General features: G+C 48.8%; 1 protein-coding gene across 1 annotated transcript in view; it reads left to right on the top strand.

The window, feature by feature from the left end:
• The window catches only part of LOC144930242 (scavenger receptor cysteine-rich type 1 protein M130-like), a 58345-nt gene that overhangs the window by 22462 nt on the left and 8259 nt on the right, over nt 1–27624 (top strand). The window contains 10 exon segments of the mRNA XM_078851789.1: nt 12170–12489; nt 12734–13043; nt 17092–17409; nt 17489–17803; nt 20377–20691; nt 21265–21327; nt 21402–21716; nt 22135–22308; nt 24602–24697; nt 26171–26254. Of these exon segments, the coding sequence (XP_078707915.1) occupies nt 12170–12489; nt 12734–13043; nt 17092–17409; nt 17489–17803; nt 20377–20691; nt 21265–21327; nt 21402–21716; nt 22135–22308; nt 24602–24697; nt 26171–26254 (2310 nt within the window).

Below are 27624 nucleotides of genomic sequence, written 5' to 3' on the forward strand. Positions count from 1 at the left end.
GCTGCATGTACAGCGGGATGGGGCTAGCTGGGCCCAAAGGCTCCCTTTAACCCCTGCCGTGCTGGCAGAGTAGTTCCACATGCCTGTGCTGAAGTTTGGACAGGAAGATGAGTCTTTTCATGGTCCTTATAGTTATGGCCATTCTTGTCACTAATCCCTGTCTTCCCTGGATAGAGGCGCAGGGCCAGCTCATAGGCCAAACCCAGGGTTACTTCCTCAGGCTGTCAGCTACTGACTGTAATGTGAGTTTGCTTTGTCCAGACTGAGCAGAAACCGAACAAAGGACTCGGGATTGGGCCCATTCAGAATTATTCCAGAAATAACCAGTCAGCTGTCTACAAACTGCCCTGTGCACTGGATATCACTGAGAACAAACACATGTGGTAACCGTGATTCTGCACCAAGCGATTTTTGAGAGATGTTGTCTTGACTGAATACTCGAAAACTTTCCTGAAACTGACAGTCGTCTTCTCATATGCAGTGTTGTTGTAGGCGTGTTAGTCCCAGGATATTAGAGAGACAAGGTGGGTGAGGTAATATCTTTTATAGGACCTATTTCTGTTGGAGAGAGACAAACGTTTGATCTGACAGAGAAGAGCTGTGTGTAAGCTCAGAAGCTTGTCTCTTTCACCAACAGGAGTGGGTCCAATAAAAGATATTACCTCAGCCATTTTGTCTCTCTCAACCCCTTCTCGTCCAGCTTTCACTTCTCATTTCTGGTTGGATGCATACCAAACTTTGCCAAAACATTCTCCTCTGCCAAGGTCCTTGCCTCAGTCAGTGCACAGGCTGGACGGTGACAAGACAATGAATAAGGGTTGCACAGTGAAAGAGGCTGTTGTCTGTAGGCCCACAGCCTCATTGGTTGCAGCAGCAGCATCGTCATCATTGGCGAGCCCTCCATTCCAGGATGATCTCTACCACAGCTTTACATCTGGGTCCTGAGACGACTCAGGAGTCCGATCCTGAAACCATAGATCTGCCCACAGTAGGTACAGATGTTTCCTGACGGGTCAGCTGCCTGCTGGGAGAAAGTTCTTCTTTCCTTCCTTCCCTCTCTCTTTTCAACTTCGAGGGCAAGGCACTTCTCCTCAAAGTGGGCCACTGCCTGTTGGAGGATGTGGCATCACTGAGATTAGTTGGTTGATTGCTTCTCTCAGCTTGTCATGCGTTTTTTTGAGATACGCTTTCAGTGTGTCTTTGTAGGGTTTCCTCTGACTACCATGGGATCGCTGAACATGGGTGAGCTGAGAGTAGAGGGCTTGTTTTGGGAGGCAAGAGTCTGGCATCCGCACACAATGTCCAGCCCAGCAGAGTTGGTGAGTGAGGATCATTGCTTCAATGCTAGTGATATTAGCTTCAATGAGGATGCTGGTGTTAGTACAGTGATCTTCCCACTTGATCCAAAGGATCTTCCAGAGGCATCGTGGGTGGTACCTCTCCAGACTCTTGTGGTGCTGTCTATAGGTCACCCAGGTTTTGCGTCTATACAGGAGTGTAGGAATAACAATTGTCTCATAGACCTGGATCTTGGTTTCCTCCCGTAGGTCACGGTCTGTGAAAATGCTCCAGAGCAGTTTCCCAAAGAAAGCACTTGTGCACTGGATCCTGTGCTGGATCTCACTGTCAATTTTTGCATTTTGAGAAAGTTGGCTACTGAGGTAACAGAAGTCCTCAGCTCTCTCCAAAGTCTGTCCCTCGATGGTGGTTTGTGGTGGCTCATGTGCAAGGCCTGAAGCAGGCTGATGGAGCACTTTAGCTTTCTTGATATGGAGTGAGAGTCATAGGTTTCGGTAAGTGTGTGCAAAAGAATCCAGTGTGGACTGAAGGTCATTTACAGTGTGCGTGATGATGATACAGTCATCAGCGTTTTGAAGATCATGGACACCCTGAGGACTTTAGACTTAGAGCAGAAATGTCAAAGATTAATAAACAGCCCATCCATTCTATATTGAATGGCAACTCCAGTGGGGAGGCCGTGTTTATCAAGGACCAAAATGGCTGCTAAATATATGGAGAACAGGGTTGCGGCAATAACACATCCTTGCTTAACCCCAGTTTTGACGATGAAAGGATCCATCTCCAGGCCATTACAGAGAATGGTGGCAGTCATCTCACCATGAAGAAGCCTTAGGCCCTTTACTAGAATTTGGAGGGCAGCCAAATCTGGCCAGCACCTTCCCACAGGGCTCTGCGATTGACAGAATTGAAGGCCTTTGTCAAATCGATGAGAGCCATGTATAGGTCCTGATTTTGCTCCCGAGACTTTTCCTGAATTTGGTGAGCAAGGAAGATCATATTGGCTGTCCAGCAGGATGGTCTGAAACTACACTGAGATTCCAGCAATATTTCCTCATCAAGGGGAAGTAATCGGTTTAAGAGGCTATGGGCAAGAATTTTCCCTGCTGCAGCTGGCAAGTCAATGCCACAATAATTTCCACACTCCAACTTATCTCCTTTCTTAAAGATTGTAACAATGCTGACATTTCTCAGGTCTTCCGGAATCTTCTCATTTTTCCAAATTAGAAGAAAAATGAATCTCCCGACAGCATAGCTCTGAGGATCATTGGAGCACACAAGCCCCTTCACCGCAAGAAGGTGACGGTCTCTGAAGAGGGGCTGCAGCAGTGGCAAGATATGTCACCAATAAAATTATGCTGAAATTGTACTCCTGTCTGCTGTGGGCCAGAGTGGCACCAGGCACCAGAATGGAGATGAGGGAGACTGTATCCACCTATTGGGCCCAGGCAGTGTGGGGAGGAAGCTACCCAAATTGAATGCAGATTGGGTTGGCAGGGGAAAGTAGATGAGGATAAGGATGCAGGGGGAATATTCTGAGTCCGGAGGCTGGTGGATGGAGAGAAAGTGGGACTGGGAGAGAAAGCGGGAGATGGGGACTGGCTGGGCAAGGAGCCTGGGACTGGGAGGAGGGGGCAAGAGACTAGGACTGGCTAGGCAGGGCAATTAGGACAGGGATTGGGTGGGGAGAGACTGTGACGTGCTGAGCAAGGAGCTGGGGGAGACTGGGACTGACTGGGGGAGGAGTCTGGGACTGGGAACCAATGAGGAGGAACTGGAGGTGGGTGAGGAAACAGACCAGCTGAGGAACCAGGGTGTCAGGGGAGTCTAAGACTAACTGGGTGACGAGACTGGAATAAGCATCCAGGGTGGGGTGGAGGAGACTGAGAGTAGGTCTACATTAACATTTAGTGCGTGGCAAGCCGGGGTGTAAATCTACCCTGCACTGTCCTGTCATGCACCGAGTGTCCATGTGGACAGTGTTGCTGCGCACTGAGGCTTTGTCTACGCTACTGCTTAAGTTGATGTAAGTTACATCGCTCCGTGGTGTGAAAACAACACCCCCCACCCCAAGCAATGTAACATACATCAACTTAAAGCAGTGTCTGCATCGCACTAGGTCAGCGGGAGACGCTCTCCCGCCAGCAGAGCTTCTGCCTCTCGATGAGGTGGACTAATTATGTAGACAGAAGAGTGCTCGCCCATCGACGTAATGCATCTTCACCAGACGCGTTAAATCGTCTCTGCTGCATGGATACAGTGGCACTGATTTAGTGTGGGAGTGAAGAGAAGCCCGAGCAGTTCCCTTGTGTGCTTTGATCTCTCCCGGTTCCAAGCACTGGGGAACTGTTAGTGCGCAGCATCTGGTCCTCACGGACACTGAGTGTGCAGCAGGCTAGTGCGGGGTAAATTTGCACCCCAGTTTGACACAAGCTAAGTGTGTGTAGAGAGAAACCCTGAGACAGGAAGAGGCATCCAGGGAGGGGAACTGGGGCTTGGCACAGACCGGACAACCCAAGGCAGGGATAAGTGTGAGAAACAGATCAGCTGAGGACCCCAGAGGGACAGCACAGAGAACAGGAGGGAAAATGGCAGAGGAAGCCAGAGGTGAAGTCGAGGACTGGCTTGTCCAGGAGACTTGGCCTGGGGATGAGAAGCTTGAGGAGTGGAGACTGGCACTGGGTAGACAAGAAGAATGGGACTGGGACACAGAGCAAGGGATGGAGAAGAGACAGGACCGATACGGGACTGCTTGGAGGGGATGGGGCAGAAGGGGTTAGGCTTCGGGGAACAGGGGAAGACAGGTCTGTCACTACCAGAACACACACCTCTCCAGAGCCTGGAATGGAACCAGGATCCCTGAGTTTTGCCATTCCCCTGCTGTCAGCAAATATCTGTCAAACCCTCCAAAACATTTTTCTGATCCCGCTCTAATGCTGGTCCACAAAGAGGATGACAACATACTACTACTGTCAGTTACGCCGTTAGCTCAAGTGGCAGTGGTTTCTGTGGTGGATCTAAAGGTTCCAACGCTGCTGATGACCCATGTGGGTGTCACAGGGTTGCCATCTTTCTCATGGCTGGTAACCGGATCCTTGAGGCTCTACCCCCTGCCCTGCCTCTTCCTCCCAAGGCAACGCCCTTCTCTACCTCTTCCCCCAAGGCCCCGCTCCTGCTCCACCTCTTTCCTCAAGGCCCCGCCCCTTCTCGCCTCTTCCCCTCAAGGCTCTGCCCTCATCGCTCACTCCCCCTCTCCCCTCGTCACTCGCTGGATCGTCTCAGGCAGCCGCCCTGGCTGAGCAGGGGCTGGCACAGATTAATGACCCGGTTTCCCGCCCCGCCCCATGGAAACCAGATTTTTGGTTCAGGTGTCATTTAGGTCCCTTTTCGACCGGACTTTCCAGTAGAAAACCAGGCACCTGGCAACCCTAAATGACACCCGGACACAGAAGCCAAAAAACGGACTGTCTGGGTAAAACTGAGACGGGTGGCATCCGGAGGGTGGCAACATGATTCCGCATCTTGGAACTTCTGTTTTTTCAGTTTGCTTTTTTAAAAACCTAGGAAATTAGGCACAAAACGTTACTTTTAAGGAACGTTAAGTTTGCAAAGTTGAGCTGTAAAAAATAACGAAATGGCAGAATTAAAGTTGTCTTTGTAACTTTATTGTGGCCCACTTGTACACCTGCGTTAAGATACCGTCTTTAATTACAGGATAAGAAGCTATTTTCTCCATGAGACCCCTGCCTCATTCAGTGCACAGGACAGAAAGCATGGGCATAGTTTGGGAGGGTGCAGGGGGGCATTGGCAGAGGAAAGGCATGGGGGGGGGCACGCGGGGTCGGTGCAGGGAACGGGGGTGGGGGGGTGGAGCCACTTCTCCTGAGGCGGAGAGTAGCTGCTCCGGGTTGTCGCTCTGCAGCTGTGCACGGCTGCCTGGCTCCTAGTGCCTGCCCGTTTCCGTAAAGCGGTGAGTGCCTGCAGCCGGGCAGAGGACACTGGGAAAGGGGGAGGGGCACGGGGCAGCGGGCAGGGGAAGGGGAATGGGAAGAGAAGGAGAGAGAGGAATGGGAGCGGGGAGCGGGAGCCCAGCATGTGGCATCCCCTCGGCAGCAGCAGCCCCGGCAGGGAGGTGGCTGCAACGGCCCTGGGAGGCCCCAGAGCAGCAACATCTCTGCAACAGCCAGTGCTGGAGTGGCCACATCTCCCAAGCTCAGGTCGCTGCAGCAGACAGCAGCAGCTGGGGCTCACCCATGGAGCCATCCTGCCCAGCCCCCAGCCCTGGCAGCCCAGAGACCACTCCAGGCTGGGGTGGGGGAGAGGGAGAGTCAGTGAGCCAAGATAACTGGCTTCAGCATGCACGTGTGTGCGTGCATGTGCGTGTGCGTGCGTGTGCGTGCGTGTGTGAGCATGTGCACGTGCGTGTGTGCGCGTGTGCGTGCGTGTGCGCGTGCACGTGTGTGCGCGTGTCTGCGTGTGTGTGCGCGTGTGTGTGCATGTGCGTGTGTGCACGTGTGTGTGTGCATGTGCGTGTGTGCGTGTGTGTTTGTGTGTGCGCGTGTGTGCGTGTTTGCGTGTGTGTGTGCGTGTGTGCGCGCTCTCTGTCCCCCCCAGATATAGCAGTCAAACTATGCCTGTGCTAGACAGGGCTCTGGATCAGGGTTGGTTGTGGCGTGAAGGAGGCTGGTCTGTGTAGGGCCCCTGCCTCATGGTTGCAGAAAGTGCAAAGTGTGCTGTGTGTGAGGCAGGGGATTGCAGAAGGAGAAAGGAGGGTCTCTTGTTAAGGCAGCTGAATCCTGCCCTGGGGAACGGGATTCTCTCCCTGCCTCTGCCACAGAGATCCTATGTGATGCTTGGCAAGCCTCTGAAACCAAATATTTCACAGGTGGTCATTAATTGTGTGTTCCTCATTTTATGGGTGGCCCCTTGTAACCGTGGGGGTCTGGTTGCAGAAGTGCTGAGCATATGCTGCTGTAAACTGAAGTCAGTAGGTCAGGGGTGCGCAAACTACGGACCATGGGCCGGATCCGGCCCCTCAGGGCTTTGGATCCGGCCCATGGGATTGCCCCCCATGGTGCCACAGGCCCCGCAGAAGCAGCCAGCACCACATCCCTGGGACCCCGGGCCGGGGGGGTGGGTGGGCAGAGGGCTCTGTGTGTTGCCCTTGCCTCCAGGCACCACTCCCCGCCGCTCCCATTGGCCAGGAACGGGGAACCGCAGCCAATGGGAGCTTCGGGGGAGGTACCTGGGGCATGGCAAGGGCAGCGCACGGAGCCCTGTGCACCCCCTCCCCCAGGGGCCGTGCAGGGATGTGGTTCCGGCCGCTTCCCAGAGCGGCGCGGCGTGGGGCCAGGGCAGACAGGCAGGGAGCCTTCCCTGGCCCCGGTGCGTGCCGCTGCCACCCCGGAGCTGCTTTAGGTAAGCGGCGCCAGGCCGGAGCCCGATCCCCTCCTGCACCCCGCCCCCGAACTCCCTGCCTGCACCTCGCACCCCTCCTGCACCCCAACCCCCTTCCCTGAGCCCCCTCATACACCCGCACCCCTCCTCTGCCCCAATCCCTTGCCCTGAGCCCCTTCCTGCACACCGCACCCCCTCCCACACCCTACACTCCCTCCTTCACCCCAACCCCCTGCCCCAGCCCTGCATAAAATTTCCCCACCCACAGGTGGCCCTCGGCCCAAAAGGTTCGCCCACCCCTCCAGTAGGTCTTCTGCTCTGAACATACTAAGTGCTGTATAATGCTAAGGAATCTGAAAAATCAGGACCTGGGTGTCTCAAGTTGGGCACCCAAAATCAGTCGACACTTTTGATCATTTTGGCCATCGTGTCTCTGGGCTTCATTTCCCCATATGTAAAATAGAGATAACAACACTTCCCTGCCTCCCAGGGGTATTGTGAGGAGAAATTCTTTAATGTTTGTGAAGCTCTCAGCTACCATAGGAATGAGCACCATAGAAAAGCCTGTGAGGAAATGAACAATTCTGTTTTGGGAGTTCAGTTTGGATGACGTGCAGTACATAAGGGCTGGGGCCAAACATTGCACAATGAGTATAAAAAGAACGATTGACCATCCACCCATTCAGTCAGCACCACGTGTCCTGTGCACTGAGTGAGGCAGGGATCCTGGGGCAAAAATAGCGTTGGATCGTGTAATTAAAGACTGTATCACAATGGAAATACAAAAGGGACTAATTAAGGTTACAGAGGACAGCACGCATCTGGCATTCTGAATGTTTGAGTGCTTGACTTCCTTTTAGATACATAGCTTTATAGATTTTAAGGGCAGAAGGAAGCATTAGATCATATAGTCTGGCCTCCTGGGTAACAGGCTACAGAATTCGCAAGAAGAAAAGGAGTACTTGTGGCACCTTAGAGACTAACCAATTTATTTGAGCATGAGCTTTCGTGAGCTACAGCTCACTTCATCGGCTACAGAATTTAATCCAGTTTAATCCAGTTACTCCTGAACTGAACCCGATAATATTTGTTTGGCTATAGCAGATCTTCCAGAAAGGCATCCAGTCTTCATCTAAATACTTCAGGAGGTGAATAATCTGCTTCCCTTTTTAGTTTGTTCCAGTGGTTAATTGTCTTCGCTATGGAAAATATATGGCTTACTTCTAATATAAATTTATCTGGGTTTAACTTCCAGCCATTTGTTCTTGTTTTGTCTTTCTCCACTAGAATAAGGAGGGCTCTGCATACCAGTGTTTTGTCCCTGCGCAAGTTCTTCTACACTAAAGCACTTATACAGTATAATCACATAATCTCTTGGTCTTCTTTATTAAAAATAAACAGACAGAGCTCCTGGAATCGCTCACTACAAGGCGTATTTTCAAGCCCTTAAATCATCTTTGTGGCTCTTCTCTGCACCCTTTCCATTTTTTTTAATATCCTTCTTAAAATGTGGACAACACACTGGATGCGGTATCAGTCTCACCATACTGTATACAGAGGTAAAATCATGTCCCTGGTCAGAAATTATCCAACAAAATAGAGCTTCATTGGAAAATGCTGGTTTGTTGAACTCGACATTTCCCATGAAAGTGAGTCGGGTGCAAGGATCTTTCTCTAGACCACAGGCAGGGTTGTGGCAGAAACCTGCATGGTTAAGTGCCAGCTGGCTTGGGGGGCTCTAGCCAGCCCTGCCATGCAGACTGCCTTGGGGCCAGGTACCCCAGTCCTCTCAGGTCTGCTGCTCTGGGATAGCTGCACCCTGTAGACTGCCCCAGGACCAGAGACCCTGGTCTTCTATAGTCTGCAGCTCCAGGGAAACACTGCCATGGAGAAGGGAGTCCCAGCTTTAACCACGGCTCAGCTCCCAGCTCCACAGCAGGGAATTTAAAAATCCTGGGATGGGATCCTGATTCCCAAGGTCTGCGGCTCTGAGGCAGCCCTGTTTTGCAGACTGCCCCAGACCGGGGACCCCAGAGCTTCGGTACTCCCAGGCCAGCTGGCTATTTGGGACACCAGCTGGCCCAGGAGTCTGGAAGCCCAGGGGTCCCCAGCCCAAGGCAGTCTGCATGGTGAGGCTTCCCAAGAGCCACAGACCCTGGGATCCCTAGCAGCAGCTGAGAGAAATTGACCTTTTTGTTTTTCTCTTAGCACTGGTGAAACTGACAAGAATATCAGTGTCACTCAGAATCTGCTGGTGTCCCTGGGAACAAATTTCATGTCGGACACACCATGTGTTGGTCTTTCCAGAACAAATTTGAGGGGATTTCTGGTTCACAGGAAGTTTTGAACTAGCAAAATTTCCTGTGAGCTGGAAATCCTGCGTTTCAGCCAGCTCTTCTCACTGCTCCCCTGTTTAAACCGCCAAGGATCACCTTAGCCTTTTCACAGCATCACCCTGGAAGTGCTAGTCCCGTTGCTTGTCCACTATGACCCTGCCTAGACCATGGGAAATATCTGTATTGTTATGTATATTATGTGTACTTCTGTTTCTTTTATTGCTGTTTTGCCATTTTTTACCAGGTTCAAAGAGTAACTCCTGGTGGAGCTCCCCACATGTCCCAGCAAGGCAGACAATGGCTACAGAGAACCCAGTCACTGGTGCTTAACTGACAATACGGGTGTCAAGGCCTTTGAACTTTTGCCTCTGACCAAGCTGGGCACCCCTCCCCTGCTAGCTTGGGATTGGGGAGGGGCCCTTCAAGTGGGAAAATTAAACAAAGAGCTTGGGAACTATGAAAAGGGGAGCCCTGATGAACAAAGAGAGAGAGGCAGGGTCTACAGGGAAGGAGATTGAAACCCAGTCCCCACAAGCAGGGGTACCTGGGATAGATTGGGCCAGCCCAGGTTTTGAGGGAAATGCTGAGGATTAGGTAAGACATATGCCCTTTAGTTGCCTTAACACTTTTCTCTCTGGTCACTGTGTTCCTATGGATACAGAAATAATATCACTCTCCTGGGCCTGGTACTATTCAATATATTCATTAGTGATTTGGATAATGGAGTAGAGAATAAACTCATAAAATGTGTGGATGACCTGGGAGGGGTCACAAGCTCTTTGGTGAGAGTATTAGAATTCATAATGACCTTGATACATTGGAGAATTGGTTTGAAATCAGTAAATTAAAATTCAGTAAAGACAAGTACAAAGTATTAGACTTAGGAAGGAAAAATGAAATGCAAACAATCCAAAATGGGGAATAACTGACTAGGCAGCACTACTGCAGAAAATGTTCTGGGGTTATGTTGGATCACAGACTGAAATGGGTGATGCTGTTTTGAAAACAGGAAATGTCATTCTGGCTTTTATAAACAGAATTGTCATATGTAAGACAGAGGAGGTAATTGTCCTGCTGTACTCAGCGCTAGTGAGGCCTCAGCTGGAGCAGTGTGTCCAGTTTTGGGCTTTCTCTCTACAATGGGTAGATAGGACAAGAAGTAATCCATTTAGATTGCAGCAAGGGAGAGTCAGGTCAGATATTAGGAAAAACTTTCTAACTATAAGGATAGTTAAGTATTGGAACAAGATAACAAGGGAGGTTGTGGAATCCCCGTTGTGACATTGCACTCCATATGTTTTATGGAAATATGCTTATGAGTGTGAATATGATGTAACTGGAATATGCTTTATGCAAAAGGTCTCATGTAAGGTATCAAAACAGAAGTTATAACCTACTGAATATATTCCTTCTATTTGTATGTATGTATCATTCTTGTATCTGAAGCTAGACATATGAAGTATGACTCTGAGGTCCGATTGTAATTATGCAAAGTGTGGGCCATTAATGGTGGTTTAGAATCTTGATGGCTCCCATTGACTACGACAATTGGTTGTAGATGGTTTATTTACCTGCAAGCCTTCCTGTGTACGTGTGGGCCAGCCTGTGGGTAATGAACAATGAGGTCTCACAGGACATCCATCTTAAATCCATCTTAAATCTGGTACTTTTCCATTTAGAAGGAAGGGTAGGAACAAAAGATTCCTACCTCGTGCCAAAGCTATAAAAAGAGGTGGAGCAGGACAGACGGGACTGTCAGTCATGAGAAAACCCCTGTTTTCCACCTCAGATGTCTGGTGGAACTAATAAGGACTGTACCAGGGGTCAGGATTGGGCCCAGACTAGAAAGGAGTCTAGTCTGGGAAAGAAGCTTATTGGAACATCTCTGAGGGTGAGATTTTACCTGTAATCAGTTTCTGAATGTATTAGGCTTAGACTTGCATGTTTTTTATTTATTTTGCTGGATGACTTACTTTGTTCTGTCTGTTATTACTTGAAACCACTTAAATCCTACTTCTTATTCTTAATAAAATCATTTTTGTTTATTAATAAACCCAGAGTAAGTGATTAATATCTGGGGGAGCAAGCAGCTGTGCATATCTCTCTGTCAGTGTTGTAGAGAGTGGACAATTTATGAGTTTACCCTGTATAGGCTTTATACAGAGTAAAACGGATTTATTTGGGATTTGGATCCCACTGGGAACTGAGTGTCTGGATGCTGGAGATAGGTGACCTGCTGAGCAGTTTTTGGTTGAAGACTGCAGCTTTCGGGGTGTGGACCAGATCTGGGTCTGTGTTGCAGCAGGCTAGTATGTCTGGCTCAACAAGGCAGGGTTTTGGAGTCCCAAGCTGGCAGGGAAAACGGGCTCAGAATTAATTTCAGAACATGAGGTGACAGTCCCAAGGGGGTGTCTGTGACCGAACCCATCACACAGGTCATTGGTGACTTTTAAGAATAAGTTAGACAAACATCTATCAGGGATGGACTAGGTATACTTAAATCTCTCTTGGTGTGGGGGGATAGACTAGATGACTTCGTGAGGTTCCTTCCAGTCCTACATTTCTATTTATTCCAAGATTTCATAAGCTATTCAGGCCTGCTGATTTTTTTAAAAAGTTTATCCCTACTAGATACTGTTTAACATCCTCCTTAGTTACCAACAGACTGCAGAGTGGTTCACCCTCTTCACATAGTATGAATACACTTCCTGCTTCTATCCCAAACCAGAAATGTTTATTGAACACTTCTGCCTTATTTGCATCATTATAAACTATTTTACCATCTCCATTTGTAATGGGCTACACCTTTGTTAGGATTTGTTTGTTTGTTTGTCTTTACTCCTAATATACTGAAAAAAATGGTCATTATTGTTCCTAGCCCTGCCAACTTTGGAGTTTTCCCTGATAGCTTTAGCTTCCCTTATCAATTTTCTACATTTCAGAACTTCCAGTATATATCGATTGCTATTAAATTCCCCTCTTTCCATTTGTTGTACATTGTTTTTTTTTTAAATGTCTAATTGCTGCCTGCACTGTCCCACTGCACCAGGATGGGCTTTTGGCCAAAGTTCTAAGGCAGTGGAACACCTAACTCCCGAAGGCTCCTTTGTAATTTTCATCCTTCTTTGGCTTTCTAGGACACATTGAGCTCCAGCTGGTTGGAGGGGACAGTGCCTGCTCAGGACGTGTGGAAGTAAGACATGGAGACACTTGGGCTACAATCTGTGATGCACACTTTGATCTCAAAGCTGCCAGTGTTATCTGTAATGGACTAGAGTGTGGAACAGCTCTATCTATCCCAGGAGGAGCTCATTTCCGAGAAGGACATGGACCAATCTGGACTGAGGAATTCCAGTGTGTAGGGAATGAGTCACACTTCGTGTACTGTCCCAGGATATCACACGGGAGTCAGACGTGCTCACATGCAAATGATGCAAGTGTCATATGCTCACGTAAGAATTTGGCACAATGTCTCTAAAATCCCAGTGGTGTGTATTCTAGAATAGGGTGCAGCAAAAAAAATGATCTCACTCTGTAGGGAGCTGGGATAACAAAGCTGCTATCAGCTTCCAGTAAAACCTAAACAACTCAATATAATGGGAATGGGTTCAATCCCCCCAACTTTCCTTTTCTTTATTATTTAATATAAAATATCTTAAATGCTCCCTCTCTAAACCCCTTCTCCCTTCTCCCCTGGGCACACAGGGTTCCGGCTGGTGAACGGCAGCACAGCGTGCTCAGGGAGGGTGGAGATCCAGGTTCTTGGTGCCTGGGGAACCCTCTGTGACTCACGCTGGGATTTACCAGACGCCAACGTTCTCTGTCGTCAGCTCGACTGCGGATTCGCTGAATCAGTCCCAGGAGGAGGGTATTTTGGGAAGGGAACTGGCTCTGTCTGGACAGACACATTTCACTGCAAAGGGACTGAAACCCATTTGGGCCATTGCTCTGTTACTGCCCTGGGGGCCTCTCAGTGCTCACACGACAATGATGCCAGTGTGATTTGCTCAGGTAAGTGCAACAGAGATGCTGGATTAAGGACACCTGCCCCTCAGTGTGTGATGCTGCCCCACAGTACTTACAACGATTAAAGCAAAAATTCCCAACTCGCTACTTATTTGGGAAAAAGAAAAGGAATACTTGTGGCACCTTAGAGACTAACCAATTTATTTGAGCATAAGCTTTCGTGAGCTACAGCTCACTTCATCGGATGCATACTGTGGAAAGTGTAGAAGATCTTTTTATACACACAAAGAATGAAAAAAATACCTTTGTGTGTATAAAAAGATAATCTACACTTTCCACAGTATGCATCCGATAAAGTGAGCTGTAGCTCACGAAAGCTTATGCTCAAATAAATTGGTTAGTCTCTAAGGTGCCACAAGTACTCCTTTTCTTTTTGCGAATACAGACTAACACGGCTGTTACTCTGAAACCTACTTATTTGGGGTGATTGAGCAGCAACCTGAGACCCTCAGGGCCTGATTCTCCAGAGTACTCACCATTTCTGCAGCGCTTTATGTGTTCAAAGTACTCTCCAGACACTAATAAACCCTCACCAAACTCCAGGGAAGTAGGTGGGTAAGTATTATTATTAGCTCCTGTGACAGGTTGGATCACGGAAACCCTTGGGGGCTGCCACCTGATGTGTCAAGACTACTTCTGCCCCTGCTTCCCCTGCCAGCTTAGGACTCCAGCACCCTGTCTCGCTGAGCCAGACATTCCAGTCTGCTCCAGCACAGATCCAGGGTCTGAAGCACGTGCCCCAAAGCTGCAGACTTAACTGAAAGCAATTAAGAAGTGTTCCTGTCTTTAACACTCAGATGCCCAACTCCCAATGGGGTCCAAACCACAAATAAATCCATTTTACCTTGTATAACGCTTATACAGGGTAAACTCATAACTTGTCCGCCTTCTATATCACTCGGAGAAAGATATGCACAGCTGTTTACCCCCCCTCCCTGGTATGAATACATACTCTGGGTTAATTAATAAGTAAAATGTGATTTTATTAAATACAGAAAGCAGGATTTAAGTGGTTCCAAATAGTATCAGACAGAACAAAGTGAATTATCAAGTAAAATACAATAAAACATGCAAATCTAAGCCTAATACAGTAATAAAACTGAATACAGATAAAATCTCACCCTCAGAGATGTTTCAATAAGTTTCTTTCACAGACTGGATGCCTACCTAGTCTGGGCACAATCCTTTCCCTGGACAGCTCTTTGTTCCAGCTCAGGTGGTAGCTAGGGGATTTCTCATGATGGCTGCCCACTTTGTTCTGTTCCACTCACTTATATATCTTTTGCATAAGGTGGGAATCCTTTGTCCCTCTCTGGGTTCTCACCCCTCCTTTTCAATGGAAAAGCACCAGGTTAAAGAGGGATTCGAGTTCAGGTGACATGATCACATGTCACTGTAAGACTTCATTATCCACTTGCTAGTATACAGGAAGACTGAGAAGTAAAACAGAGCAATCCACAGTCAATTGTCCTGGTTAATGGGAGACATTAAGATTCCAAACCACCATGAATGACCCACACTGTGCATAACTACAATAGGACCTCAGAGTTATATTTCATATTTCTAGTTTCAGATACACGAGTGATACATTTATACAAATAGGATGACCACACTCAGTAGATTATAAACTTTGCAATTATACCTTACAAAAGACCTTTTGCAGGAAGCATATTTCAGTTACATTATATTCACACTCATCAGCATACTTTCATAAAATCCTACAGAGTGCAATGTCACAGCTCCATTTTACAGACGGTGAAACGGAGAAAGAAAAGCAAAGTGACTTGCCCAAGGCCACCCAGAACTCTCAACAGACGTCTACTCTCCTCTTTACAACTGATACCTTTGTACCTTGGGGGCAAAAAACCTCGCAGTTCTCCTGCTTCTCACAGAGGCTGCTACCGGCATTCCTTACTGAATTCCCTGCAGCTCTGCCCGGACTCTCCTAACTAGATACCCAGCACATACCCTGGTTCTTGGAGGGAACTCCTCAGCACATGAAGATGCTGATTTCTCCCTAGAATTGCTGGAAGGAGAATCCCTTCTAAGGAAAAGCACCTGGTCCCTTCCATATGAGCTCCATCTGCTGTGATCCCATCCGGCCTTCCTGAGGGGCTGTGGTACCCAGTTATATCCATGAGCCTCCTCGGAAAGCCCCAGATCTAGTTTCTACCCTCACACTACACTAGTGGCATATCTAGGACAGGAAACTTGGGTGGGCCCCAGCTTTCGGGGGTGGGCAGTGACGGGAAGAGCAGAGGTTGGGGTGCAGGAGGAATCCGGTGCCCTAGGAAGGGGGCAGGAGGGAGGGGGGCTCTCCTCCCTCCACCCCTTCCAGCCGGCCCTTACCGCTCAGCAGGCACCCAAAGCGGAGGCTGCCCGGGGCACACAGGCTGCGGGGCGTGCCTAGGGTAACCAGATAGGAAATGTGAAAAATTGGACAAGTGGTGGGAGGTAATAGGCGCCTATATAAGAAAAAGGCCCAAATATCAGGACTGTCCCTAGAAAATTGGGACATCTGGTCACCTAGGCGTGCCTTTTGGGCAAAGTGGGGTCCCACTAGGACTCAAGCTCTGCTTACCCTTCCCGACCCTGGTTCAGTGTCCGTCAGCCCAGCCACGTCCCTTTCCTGCCGGTGCCGGGAGCTGCTGCCCCGGTCTCCGGCCCCAGCACTAGCCCCACCCAGACCTGCCCTCACGAGGCACACCCCCCATGGGGCTAGTGCTGGGGTCAGAGACCAGGGAAGCAGCGCATGGCGCGGGCAGGAGAAAGATGCAGCCAGGCTGTTGGACACCGAGCTGGGGGTGGGAATCCCAGCCTGTGGATTCAGGGGGCTCTGGCCCTGATTTGGGTGGGCCTGGATGATCACTGGGTGGGCCACAGCCCACGCATGGCTACACCCCTGCACTGCACTAGCTGCATGCAGGCAGTCTCCTGGTCCAGTCTTAGGGTGAACTCCTGGCTCCGCTGAAGTCAATGGAGGTTTTACCATTGCCTTCAGTGGGGCCAGGATTTCACTCTTACCCTTGAAATGTTATTTGGTTACCAAGATCCTTGAGCTGTTTGGACCCAGTGCGCACACACTTTACCCGTCAGGTCGCCATACTAGTACATACTGTACCCGACACAGCCAGTGGGTGTGCCCTGCACTGACTCTGCTGTTGTCTTTTAACATGGTCAGTCTCTCCTGGCTGCACCTGGGTCTGAACTCGGGGAGTAATTCCTAGTTTACCACCTTGCTGTAGGACTCTCTGATTCTGAGACACATACAAATACTGAGATTCACATCCCAAGGGAGTCACAATATTCACCAACAAAGCACGTCCCCTTCCCTACCCCACACACAACCTGCTTCTTGTGCTATGAATCGATCAGCTGGAATCTCACGTTAGACTCAGAGATGACACCATAGTTCAGGGGACAGCTCCAGTCAGAACCACCAGTGCCAGGAACTATCTAACACTAGGAGCTCCTGCACTGGATCCACGTGAACCAAGAAAGTTGCCACCTGCTGAGTAAGGATCAGGGGGAACTAAGGGAATTTACTAACAATAACCTGTTCCTGACCACCATGAACCCTGCTCTTCCATTGGCCAAACTTCCTCAAGGCAAACTTGCCTAAATCATTCACGACCCACCTGCTAAGTGCTTGTGCAGACACCGTTCACTGCCTTCCAGGCATTTAAGCCTGGATAAAGTGACTACAAACCTCAGCAGCCATTCCACCACCACACACAGAGACTATTTTCCCAATCAGTAATCTGCAGGAATTCCCTCACTCACTCATTTAGAAAGTCCGTTGGCAAGCCCTTGTGTCAAGCTCAGAGTTTTAAAATCATTGCAGCACCTTCCACTTTTCGATTCACAGGAATAAGTGTCTTCTGACAGAGGTTGTTCCCTTCAATACTGTGACACACTCTGATCAGTGGCTTATACCTTCTTATTGAGAAATAGTCCACAATTTCATGTGCAGTATTTCTAGTGTATAAGAGAGAGTGTTATTCAGTGTATTTCCCATCTCTCCTGAGCCCAGGTCACTCTGAATCACTCAGACTGCTGAACGGAGAGAGCCGGTGTGATGGGAGAGTTGAGATTTCCCTCCGTGGTGTGTGGGGCAGAGTGCTGGATGACCAGTGGGACATGGACGATGCCAGCGTGGTGTGCAGGGAGCTCCAGTGCGGAGTCGCTGAGAAAGCTTTTATCCCCCCGAAGTCTGAGAATGGAACGGGCCCCGTGGGGCTGAGAAGGGTCCAGTGTGCAGGAAATGAGACTCATCTGACTCTCTGTGACATCTCCACGTCTGAGACAGCCCAGGCAGGAATTGCTGAGGATGTTGGTGTCCTTTGCTCAGGTGATTCATTTCCAAATCTCACAAACATTTTCTGTTCAGTAGGAAAATACATATTAACAACTGCGATCTATCCCTGCAGGGAGCTGGCGGATCAGACTGGTGAATGGGACAGGTCGCTGTGCCGGGAGAGTGGAGATTTATTACAATGGCAGCTGGGGGACAGTCTGTGATGATTCCTGGGATCTGTCAGACTCCGATGTCGTTTGCAAACAACTGGGATGTGGACGTGCCATCAATGCAACTGTCTCTGCTCATTATGGGCAAGGATCTGGGCAGATCTGGCTGGACGATGTGAACTGCTCTGGGAACGAATCCAATCTCTGGGCATGTCCTTCCGGGGGCTGGGGCCAGCACAACTGCAGACACAAAGAGGACGCAGGAGTTCTCTGCTCAGGTCTGTTCTGGGAATGCTCACGTGAGCCTGGTTACCAGGGGATTAAATGGAGGGGGCAGATGTTTAAGGAGATTGCTGAGACAGACACTGTCACTGACTGTCTCTGCCTCCCTTACCCTTCTGTAACTGCCTACCAGGATCACCATTAGAAAGTCCTCAGCTCCCACCCAGAGGTGTTGGAGATATTGCAAGATTTCCCTTAGAATGCTAGAAGGCTGCATCTCAGGTATTTCAAGGAGATTGTATCATGGAAAGCAGTGACTGAAAAGGATGTAGGGTCCTAGTGGAGAAATAACTGAACATGAGCTCCCAGTGCCGTGTGTGGCAAAACGGGCTAATGTGAACCTTGGATCTATAAACAGGGGAGTAGTGAGTAGGAGTGTGGACTAAATTTTACTGTTGTACATGATGCTGGTGAGACAGATACTGGAATACTGTGTCCAGTTCTTATGTCCACAAAAATTGGAGCAGAGAAGAGCCACAAAAGTGATCTGATGAATAAAAGCCTTACGATGAGAGATTTCAGATGCTGAATCTGTTTAGCTTATCAAAACGATCAAGAGGTAACTTGATTACAGGGCATAAGTCCCTTCACAAGGAGAACATACCACTTCCTAAAGGGCTCTTTAATCTAATGCAGAAAGGCAGAACAAGAGTCGATGGCTAGAAGCTGAAACCAGACAAATTCAGATCAGAAATAAGGCCCAGGTTTTTAACAGGGAGGATGATTAACCATCGGAACTAACTACCAGGGAAATGGTGCATTCTACATCTCTTGAAGTCTTCCTGTCTAGACTGGATGCCTTTCTGGAAGCTATGCTTACGTCAAACTCAAGTTATTAGGCTCTATGCAGCTGTTTTACAGAAGGTCAGACTATTTGATCTCATGATCCCTGTCACACTGTCTGGAGAGGCTCATGGCACTGAGTGCCCACCTCAGGGCAGATGGTGAGAAACAAGGCAATACCCCAAACTGCTGATGTGTTCTATAAGTAGATTTCACCAAGCCTGTAACAGATGTGAACTCCTGAACCAATGTTCCCTCTAATTTTTACATCCATGTGCGGAATGAATTTTGTTCTGTGCACCAGTCTAGAGGTGATGTGTGGTGGAGTTGGAGCTGAGGGGTTCAGAGTGTGGGAGGTAACTCAGGGCTGGGGCAGAGGGTGGCTGTGCACAGGGTGAGGGCTCTGACTGGGGGTGCGAGCTCTGGGGTGGGGCCAGGGATGAGGGGTTTGTAGTTCTGGCTGCCCTGGGGCTGCAGCGGGAAGAGAGGACTCCCCCAAGGCCTCTCTTGCTGCAGCAGCCTGGGGCCAGGGGAGAGGCACGTCTCCCCACTGCGGCAGCTCCAGGGCTGAGGAAGAGGTGCTTCTCCACTCTAGGCCCCTGTGGCTGCATGCCTATGCAGCCTTTGATAGCCTTCTGTGCGTCCACATGGCCACGCAGCTTAGAGGGAACTTAGTCCTGGATCACTGTATCTATCTTGCCATGGAGTCACAGACTGTCCCCTTAGACTCTCCAGTCTATTGTCACCCAAACAAACTGGACTTAGTGATAAGTGGTCACTTACACCAAAAATCACATCACATTCAGGTTTCTTCCAATCCCAGGAGACCAGCCACTTACTCAGATCACTTGGTACCCTGAATCTTACACCAAAGACAATGCCTGTAGCCAATCCTGTAATAAACTATATACAGGTTTATTCATTAGGAAAAAGAAATAAAATGGCTGTTTACACGGTTAAAGCAAGCAATCGTCTACACACAAATGAGTTACCATTTATATCCTCGGAGTGACAGAGTTGTAGTGATCTGTCAAGTCCAAATGTCCTTCAGCGCTGATCCAAGGGTAACCCCTTGGGGTCTCGGGCTTCAGTTTGGATTCTTTAGCCCTGTCAAATTCAAACAGCCAAAAAGATGAAAAATCTTCCCATCTATTATTTTTATTTCCCTCTTCCAGCCTTCAAATCAATGGGATAAGACCTTCTGCATGTACTACATGCAGGGGATGGGCGGCGGGGATCATTCCCGTGCCTGAGTTCACAAGTTCAGAGCAAACATTTTCAGTTATAAAACAAAACTTACATATGTTCTTGTTGCATGGACCACAGACATTACAAGTGAGATTAATGCCAGCAGCAACTAACCAGCATTTCATAAAGTCTAAACACTCAATACATTCTTTCAAGACTAATACCTGTTTTCAGCAAAACTAACACACATGTGACCCTTCCTGGTCTCCAGCTACGAGATTGTAAGTTTTCAGCCAAGGCCTGCAGCCTGGGCAAGAGCTGGCATCTGGCCTGCCAATGTCACAATCCTTCCCAGCCTTTATCTATTACAATCTGTATGTAGCCGCTGGTAAATGGTGGCTTTCCAGAGATGCCCACTGTATTTCGAAGGGGCCTGTGGTGTCTAAAAGAGTCTCTTACTCTTGGAGTGGTTCTCTAGCCGTTGCTCCTGCAGAATGATGCACAGGATCGTTAGCAATCGCTGGGATTTCACTCTTCACACCCCAGTTCATTTCAGAATCAAATGATTTAAATTCCCTTTTTTTGCATTTTCTTCTAGAGTTCACAGATCTGAGGCTGGTGAGCGACAGTGACTGTGCAGGGCGGCTGGAGGTTTTCTACAATGGGATGTGGGGCAGTGTTTGCTCCAATCAGATGTCTGGAGTCACCCCAGCAATTGTCTGCAAACAGCTGAACTGTGGGGACGGAGGGCAGATTGCAAGAGACTTTGAATATGGACCAGGTTCTGGTCCCAGGTGGCTGGACCACGTTGCATGCAGTGAGCAGCACAGCTCCCTCTGGCAGTGCCCGTCAGAGCCCTGGGATCCAAAGTCATGTGATAACCGAGCAGAAGAGACCCATATTTCTTGTACTGGTAATTCTGAAACTACCTGCATGCGGGCGTGCAAACCCACATGTAAATGATGAGTTTAATTAATTGAAAGGTTAGGATAGAACTTTTGTTGTTGTTCACATCTCAGTGTAGGCAGATTTAAATTCTCAACACAAGATACAAACATATTTTCATGATGTTTTATAGGAACAATCATTTTTCTGATTAACAACAAACATGGAAGTTAATCAATTAATCTTAAAAGAGACCGGTGTTAGACACTGCGATAAGGTAGTCTGAGAGCCAAGAAAAGCCTCTCCCTAGAGACCATCATGAGGCAGCTCTGTGGTTATTAATCCTTTTGGGATGAACACTCAGAGGTGGGCCCAGGCTGTGCAATTTGGGTCAGAACTGGAATCCCCCACAAGTCTGGGTGCATGTCAGCCTGTGTGTCTGAGTAACAGCTGAATAGCAAATTAATTAAGTATTAAATGACCCAGAGTTCACATTTCAGTTCCCACAGTGCTGAAATTAGGGGTTTAAAATACAGATAAATTCTACTCCCACATCACAGACACAACCCGGTGCATTCACCTCAGCTTTTTCTCTCCATAGGAAAAAAACCAAAACCAACTCAGACCCTGTTTGCCGAATGCCCGAACTCTCCCAGCTGCACAGGTATCTTGCTTCTCACTGTCTCCCTCTTGGTCCCTAAGTTGTCCCAGTAACATGTGAGGTTTCTGCATTTCTAGACCAGGAGAAATTACGCATCGTGGGAGGAGAGGACAGGTGCTCGGGGAGAGTGGAGGTTTGGTACCGTGGCTTCTGGGGAACAGTTTGTGATGACTTCTGGGACATGGCGGATGCTAACGTTGTGTGTAAACAACTGGGCTGTGGATCTGCTCTATCTGCCCTGAGCGAGGCTGCATTCGGCGAGGGGACTGGTCCCATCTGGGTGGAGACGTTGAATTGCAGAGGGACAGAGTCATCTCTCTGGGACTGTCCTGCCAAGCCCTGGGGTGAGAGCAACTGTGGTCATAAGGAAGATGCTGCCGTGAATTGCTCAGGTGAGTGACAGGAGATGTTTCTGCTACATGCTGTAATATTCAGGGAAAAGGATGGTTTAGCCCACCCATCCTCTTTGGTCCCAGACCAGGCCCTCCCATCTCCTGTGTGCTGGAGCATCCTGGATGTTGAGGGGTGGAACCTTTGTGGGGTCAGACTGGCTCAGGCACCAGCCCACATAGCCCCTGCATCCATCACAGGCCCCACTGTGCTGGTTTGTTATGAGAGTCCTCATTGCTGCACAGAGCACAAGGGACTTGGGCCCTAAATCACTAACAAACAGGCCCTGTGCTGCTGTGAGGGAGTCTGTGGAGGTGACAGCTGGAGACAACCAGGGACTCTCAGAGGTGAGGATCCCCCAGGAACAAACAAGTCACCTCCCCCTTGCTACAGGTTCATAGGCTCCCCCGACTCTCACAGGCTAATCTCTCATGTCGCATGTTCATTTCCATCCAGCTCCCCCGCGCCGCCCTCCGACCGACAGTGGGACAGTCACCGTGCCCGTGGTCATCTGCATTATCCTGGGGGCCCTGCTCTGCCTGGTCTTAATCATCCTGGGGGCGCAGGTGCGAAATGCCAGGGCACAGCTCAGAGGTGGGTCCTGATTGATGTCACTGTGTGAAATGTTTCTGCAATACCAGGGGGGCTGCAGGGTGTCAGGGTGAGGGGCGATACCAGGCTGGGTGGGGTGGCCAAGGGTGCCTGTTAACGCCTCTCTCTTTTACTATTTCATTAACTGTCTGGCAGTGGAACAGCCCAGCCATGAAATCTGGAGATGATACTGGCTAGGGACCTTTACAGTTTCAGAGAAACGGCATCTGTATCCCCACCCACCCTCACCCTCCGGTGATCCACTCCAGGAGTGTCTACTCAGGCCTCCTGCTGTCACGTGTCTCTGGGTGGGAACCCCCTGTCCCATCTCCTTGCGGCGAGGGGTTTTTAAGACTGCACAGCCCCCTGCCTTCCACTGTGATACCCCCAGCAAACCAGTCTGCCTACAGGCCAGCCCCCATGCTGTGCTTTCTCCCCAAGGGCTATGAGCAGGGCATTGCCAGCAGTTACAAGTTACCACCCAGCTCTCTCTCAGCGGATTACACCTTATTCGTAGGATAAAAGTGTCACAGAGAAAACATTAAAAACAATAAAAATTCCTCCACACTTGCTGAACATACCAAAATTCACCCATCTTCCTCATGGGCAGCCTGGTAGACCAACATCCCTCCAACGATTCAGTGTTGGGATCCCCATGGACAGAAGGTCCTGCCCATTGCAGAATCAAAATGAAGGCCCTGAGTCTTTTTAAACTCAGACTTTCATATCAGAAGCCCTCCTTTGTCTCTTGGTCTCTGGTAACCCAGTTTGAACCAGTTTGTATAAACCACCCTGAAGGTTTTTACCTTTCTGGAGTTGTTTACAATCTCAGTGATTTACCTTAATCATCCACGCCCCCCCCCCCCCCCACACACACACACACACTCAGTGTTTTTTCTTCTTGGAGAAGCTGTGGTAACCCTCCAACATGCAGTAGAACATAAACCATTCATAGCTTTAATACAGTGATTCCCAAAGATACTGCCTGGAGCTGCAGTATCTGCCACAGGGAGGGGATCTGAATATCATGAGGAGAGACATCATGGAAAAGGGACCTAGAGAAATTGGAAATATTGTCAAGGGAAAAAGGTGTATAAAAATAGAGCTGTGGTAAATAGTTGTGAAGAGAGTGATCCAGTAGAAAAGACAATCTTAGGAAGGAAAAGTGTGGGAAAGGAGCATTTTACTGTCTTGTACTCAAAGCTGGCACTTGTAGGGGATTTTCCATCTATAACACACTTTATACAAACATTAGCTACCAGCTCCTTGGCAAGAAGATAGAGGATGGGACTGCCATCAACATACATGTAACAGTCACAACTTTGCAGTAAGACAATGACTATAATCAGATCTCATGCTTCAGGGCTTCAGCCAGTCTCCTGCAGGGGTCAGGAAGGAATTCTGGGAAGACCCATCTTTGTGTTTTGTTTTGCTTCGTTTTGTTTCTTGCCCTCCTCTGAAGCATCAGGCATTAGCTACAGAGGGATATGTGTCACTGAATGGGCTGGAACAGTCCTCTGAGGTGATATAGAGAAACCTCTTTCGAAGATAGGTGGGTGGTGTGTCTTTTCCACATGTTCAGGGTCAACCCAATTGTCAGATTTGGGGTCAGGAAGAAATTTCCCCCCAGGTCAGATTGGCAAAAAGGGACCTTGGGGGATTTTCCTCTTCCTCTGAAACATGGAGCGTGGATCACCTGCCAGGATTATCAAGGCATCTCTCAAGTAATCAGTTCCCTGCCACTGTGGGACCATTGGGCATTGGTGGTACCTTACTCACTCCTGCTTTCTGCCTGTGGCACACAATAGTTTATTCTCCTGAGGACTGAAATGCTTTACTCGAAGTGCATCTTTGGGCTCAAATCTAGGAGTATCTGGGTGAAATGCAGTGGCCTGTATTATACAGGAGGTCAGACTAGATGTTCTAATGGTCCCTTCTGGCCTTAAACTCGATGAAAAAAAAGAGGTTCTCACCATTTTGCAGAGAAACACATGCATGGGGGAAGAATTATTTAAGCTGCTCCAAAGGGGAATAGCCAGAAATAATGAGATGAGATTAAAAAACATTTAAGATGAATGTGAGGAAGCTTCCTGACAGCGAATTAGCCCTGGGAAGCATCATCAAAGGGCTGTTGTGGAAAGAAACCCTGTCACCTGGCTCATTTAAATTCCAGCACTGGGAATGTGCGGTAGGGTTCAGGCTCACACTGGGTCCATGGGGAGAGGCTGGATGATCCCATAGTATTTCCCATCTCTGGTTTCAATGACCCTGTGCGAACCCTGCCCTTTGTTTCCAGGCTCCAGAAGACCCTTGGATCCCTTCTCTGAGGCCGTGTACGAGGAGATTGATTATAACCTGATGAGAAAAAAGCAGGAGATGTTCAGTCGCTCAGGTCTGTGGGTCTGACTCTTAACAGGGGGCAGCTATCTAATGCCCTGTCCATCTGAGGCCCTGACCCAGAGTTAAATCACTGCAGCTTCAGCCCTGTGAGCTTGTCACTGGAGCTGGGCACAAGTCTCCGTTATGAAATGTTTTGGTGAAAAATGGAGATTCAGAGGCACCGAAACATTTCACAAATTCCTGTCGATTTCACCCAATTGTTCCAAATACATACAGAATGATTCATTTCATTTCAACACTTTCTCAAGAAAACATTTTGTTTTTTTCAATTGGATATTACTTTTCCATTAGAAATTTCCTTTAATATTATCAGAATGAAAACAAATAAACAAAAGTTAACAAATGTCCAAAAGAACACCAAATGGTTTCATTCAACCTTAAACTTTTTTTTTACTTTTGCATTTCCCAAAAATTGCCAAAAAAAAGTCATTTTTGGCTCAACTCAAAACAATCTTATGTTTTGCTTTTTCCCCGCAATGGTCAGAAAACCAAACCACCTGGTTTTTTTTACCAAGCTCTAGCTGTGGGAGCTGGGTCTGTGGTGAGACCAGAAGTTACTCATGTAGACTGAGAGAGATGGATTTCCTTCCCACCATACACTGAGTGTTCCAGTTCTAGGGACAATTAATTTCCCATCTGCCCGTCCTGCAGCCTTGACGTGTAACCAGTGAGGGGTCAGGAAAGCGACTGTCTGGGGCAGGCTAAACTATCATTTGAAAACTTCTTTGGAGCACTGGAGCAGGGGATGTTCTTTGCCCCCCTCCCACCGCAGCCACTGGTCTGTTGTGTCAGCTCCCTCCTGCCCCCGGAGCAGAGAGATCAGCCCAGGAGAGCCTCATGAGTTTGAGTCCCAGCCCTTTTATCCTTTGTGCCATTTTGTCTCAATGTCTGATGGGAACATCCTGCCCAAGGGCTCTGCTGTGGTGGAGCTCTGAGAACATGCTCAGGGCATCTCCCAGCATCACTGCCAATATGGTTACAGTGAATCACAAAAAGAAAAGGGGTGCTTGTGGCACCTTAGAGACGAACAAATTTATGAATCACAGACTTTGCTTTGGGCCTTTCTTGGTTTAATCTGGAAACACCACGGAGAGCTGATCGACTGATTCATGGGGGAGGTGGGTATTTACCCTTAAGAAGGAGGAGTCCCCTCTCTGGCTGAGGAGGCCAGGAGAATTGTGGAACTTCCCTGGACCAGCAGCCAGAGACGGGCCTTTCACTCACCACAGCATCCTTCAGGTCAGATTGTATCATCCCCTCAGTCACATTTACCACAATAACATGGAGATTTGTCTTGGGGAGTCTGTGTCAGGCTCTCACTACTCGGAGTTGCTGTGAGTCACCATGTCCTGTAGAGGAAGGTATAGTCTGAGACTGGAAATCCTGCTCCAGGCCCCGGATGTGTTCCCAGTCCCACAGTTGTGCTGTTCTCACTGTGATGAATTTCTGTTTCTCGTCTCTCCAGTCTCCTATTCAGATGATTCAGTGACGAAGCTGCAGTATTACACCGGGGACAGCGAGGGGGAAAATGATCCTGGATCAGAACAAGGTAATGGGGGAGGGGCAGACTCAGGCCAAGAGACCCAAATCTGGGCAGAGAAATGAATTTCTGTCACACTTTCTGCAATCGCAGCCATTTCCCCTCACACGGTTCCCATTTTACACAGTCGGGTCTCATCCCACTGAACAGGATTTCTGTCAGAATCTCAGGATGGGAACATGTGACCATCTCCTGAGCACACTGAGTGGCTCCCAGTGACCTCCCCAGGTGAGGAGCTGGAGGAGACGGGTCAGTCTCTTTGGGTGGAGGCGTCAGGGCTAGTCTCTTGTCCCCAAGAGAGAGAGGAATCAATCATAGAATCATAGAATCACAGAATATCAGGGTTGGAAGGGACCTCAGGAGGTCATCTAGTCCAACCTCCTGCTCAAAGCAGGACCAATCCTCAACTAAATCATCCCAGCCAGGGCTTTGTCAAGCCTGACCTTAAAACTTTGAAGGAAGGAGATTCCACCACCTCCCTAGGTAACGCATTCCAGTGTTTCACCACCCTCCTAGTGAAAAAGTTTTTCCTAATATCCGACCTAAACCTCCCCCACTGCAACTTGAGACCATTACTCCTTGTTCTGTCATCAGCTACCACTGAGAACAGTCTAGATCGATCGTCTTTGGAACCCCCTTTCTGGTAGTTGAAAGCAGCTATCAAATCCCCCCTCATTCTTCTCTTCCGCAGACTAAATAAGCCCAGTTCCCTCAGCCTCTCCTCATAAGTTATGTGTTCCAGTCCCCTAATCATTTTTGTTGCCCTCCTCTGGACTCTTTCCAATTTTTCTACATCCTTCTTGTTGTGTGGGGCCCAAAACTGGACACAGTACTGCAGATGAGGCCTCACCAATGTCGAATAGAGGGGAACAATCACGTCTCTTGATCTGCTGGCAATGCCCCTACGTATACATCCGAAAATACCATTGGCCTTCTTGGCAACAAGGGCACACTGTTAACTCATATCCAGCTTCTCATCTACTGTAACCCCTAGGTCCTTTTCTGCAGAACTGCTGCTGAGCCATTCGGTCCCTCGTCTGTAGCGGTGCATGGGATTCTTCCGTCCTAAGTGCAGGACTCTGCACTTGTCCTTGTTGAACCTCATCAGATTTCTTTTGGCCCAATCCTCTAATTTGTCTAGGGCCCTCTGTATCCTATCCCTACCCTCCAGCATATCTACCTCTCCTTCCAGTTTAGTGTCATCCGCAAACTTGCTGAGGGTGGAATCCACACCATCCTCCAGATAATTTATGAAGATATTGAACAAAACCGGCCCAAGGACCGACCCTTCATAGAATCATAGATCATAGAATCATAGAATATCAGGGTTGGAAGGGACCCCAGAAGGTCATCTAGTCCAACCCCCTGCTCAAAGCAGG

This window comes from Lepidochelys kempii, chromosome 1 (genome assembly GCF_965140285.1).
Source record: "Lepidochelys kempii isolate rLepKem1 chromosome 1, rLepKem1.hap1, whole genome shotgun sequence".
NCBI classification, from domain to species: domain Eukaryota; kingdom Metazoa; phylum Chordata; order Testudines; family Cheloniidae; genus Lepidochelys; species Lepidochelys kempii.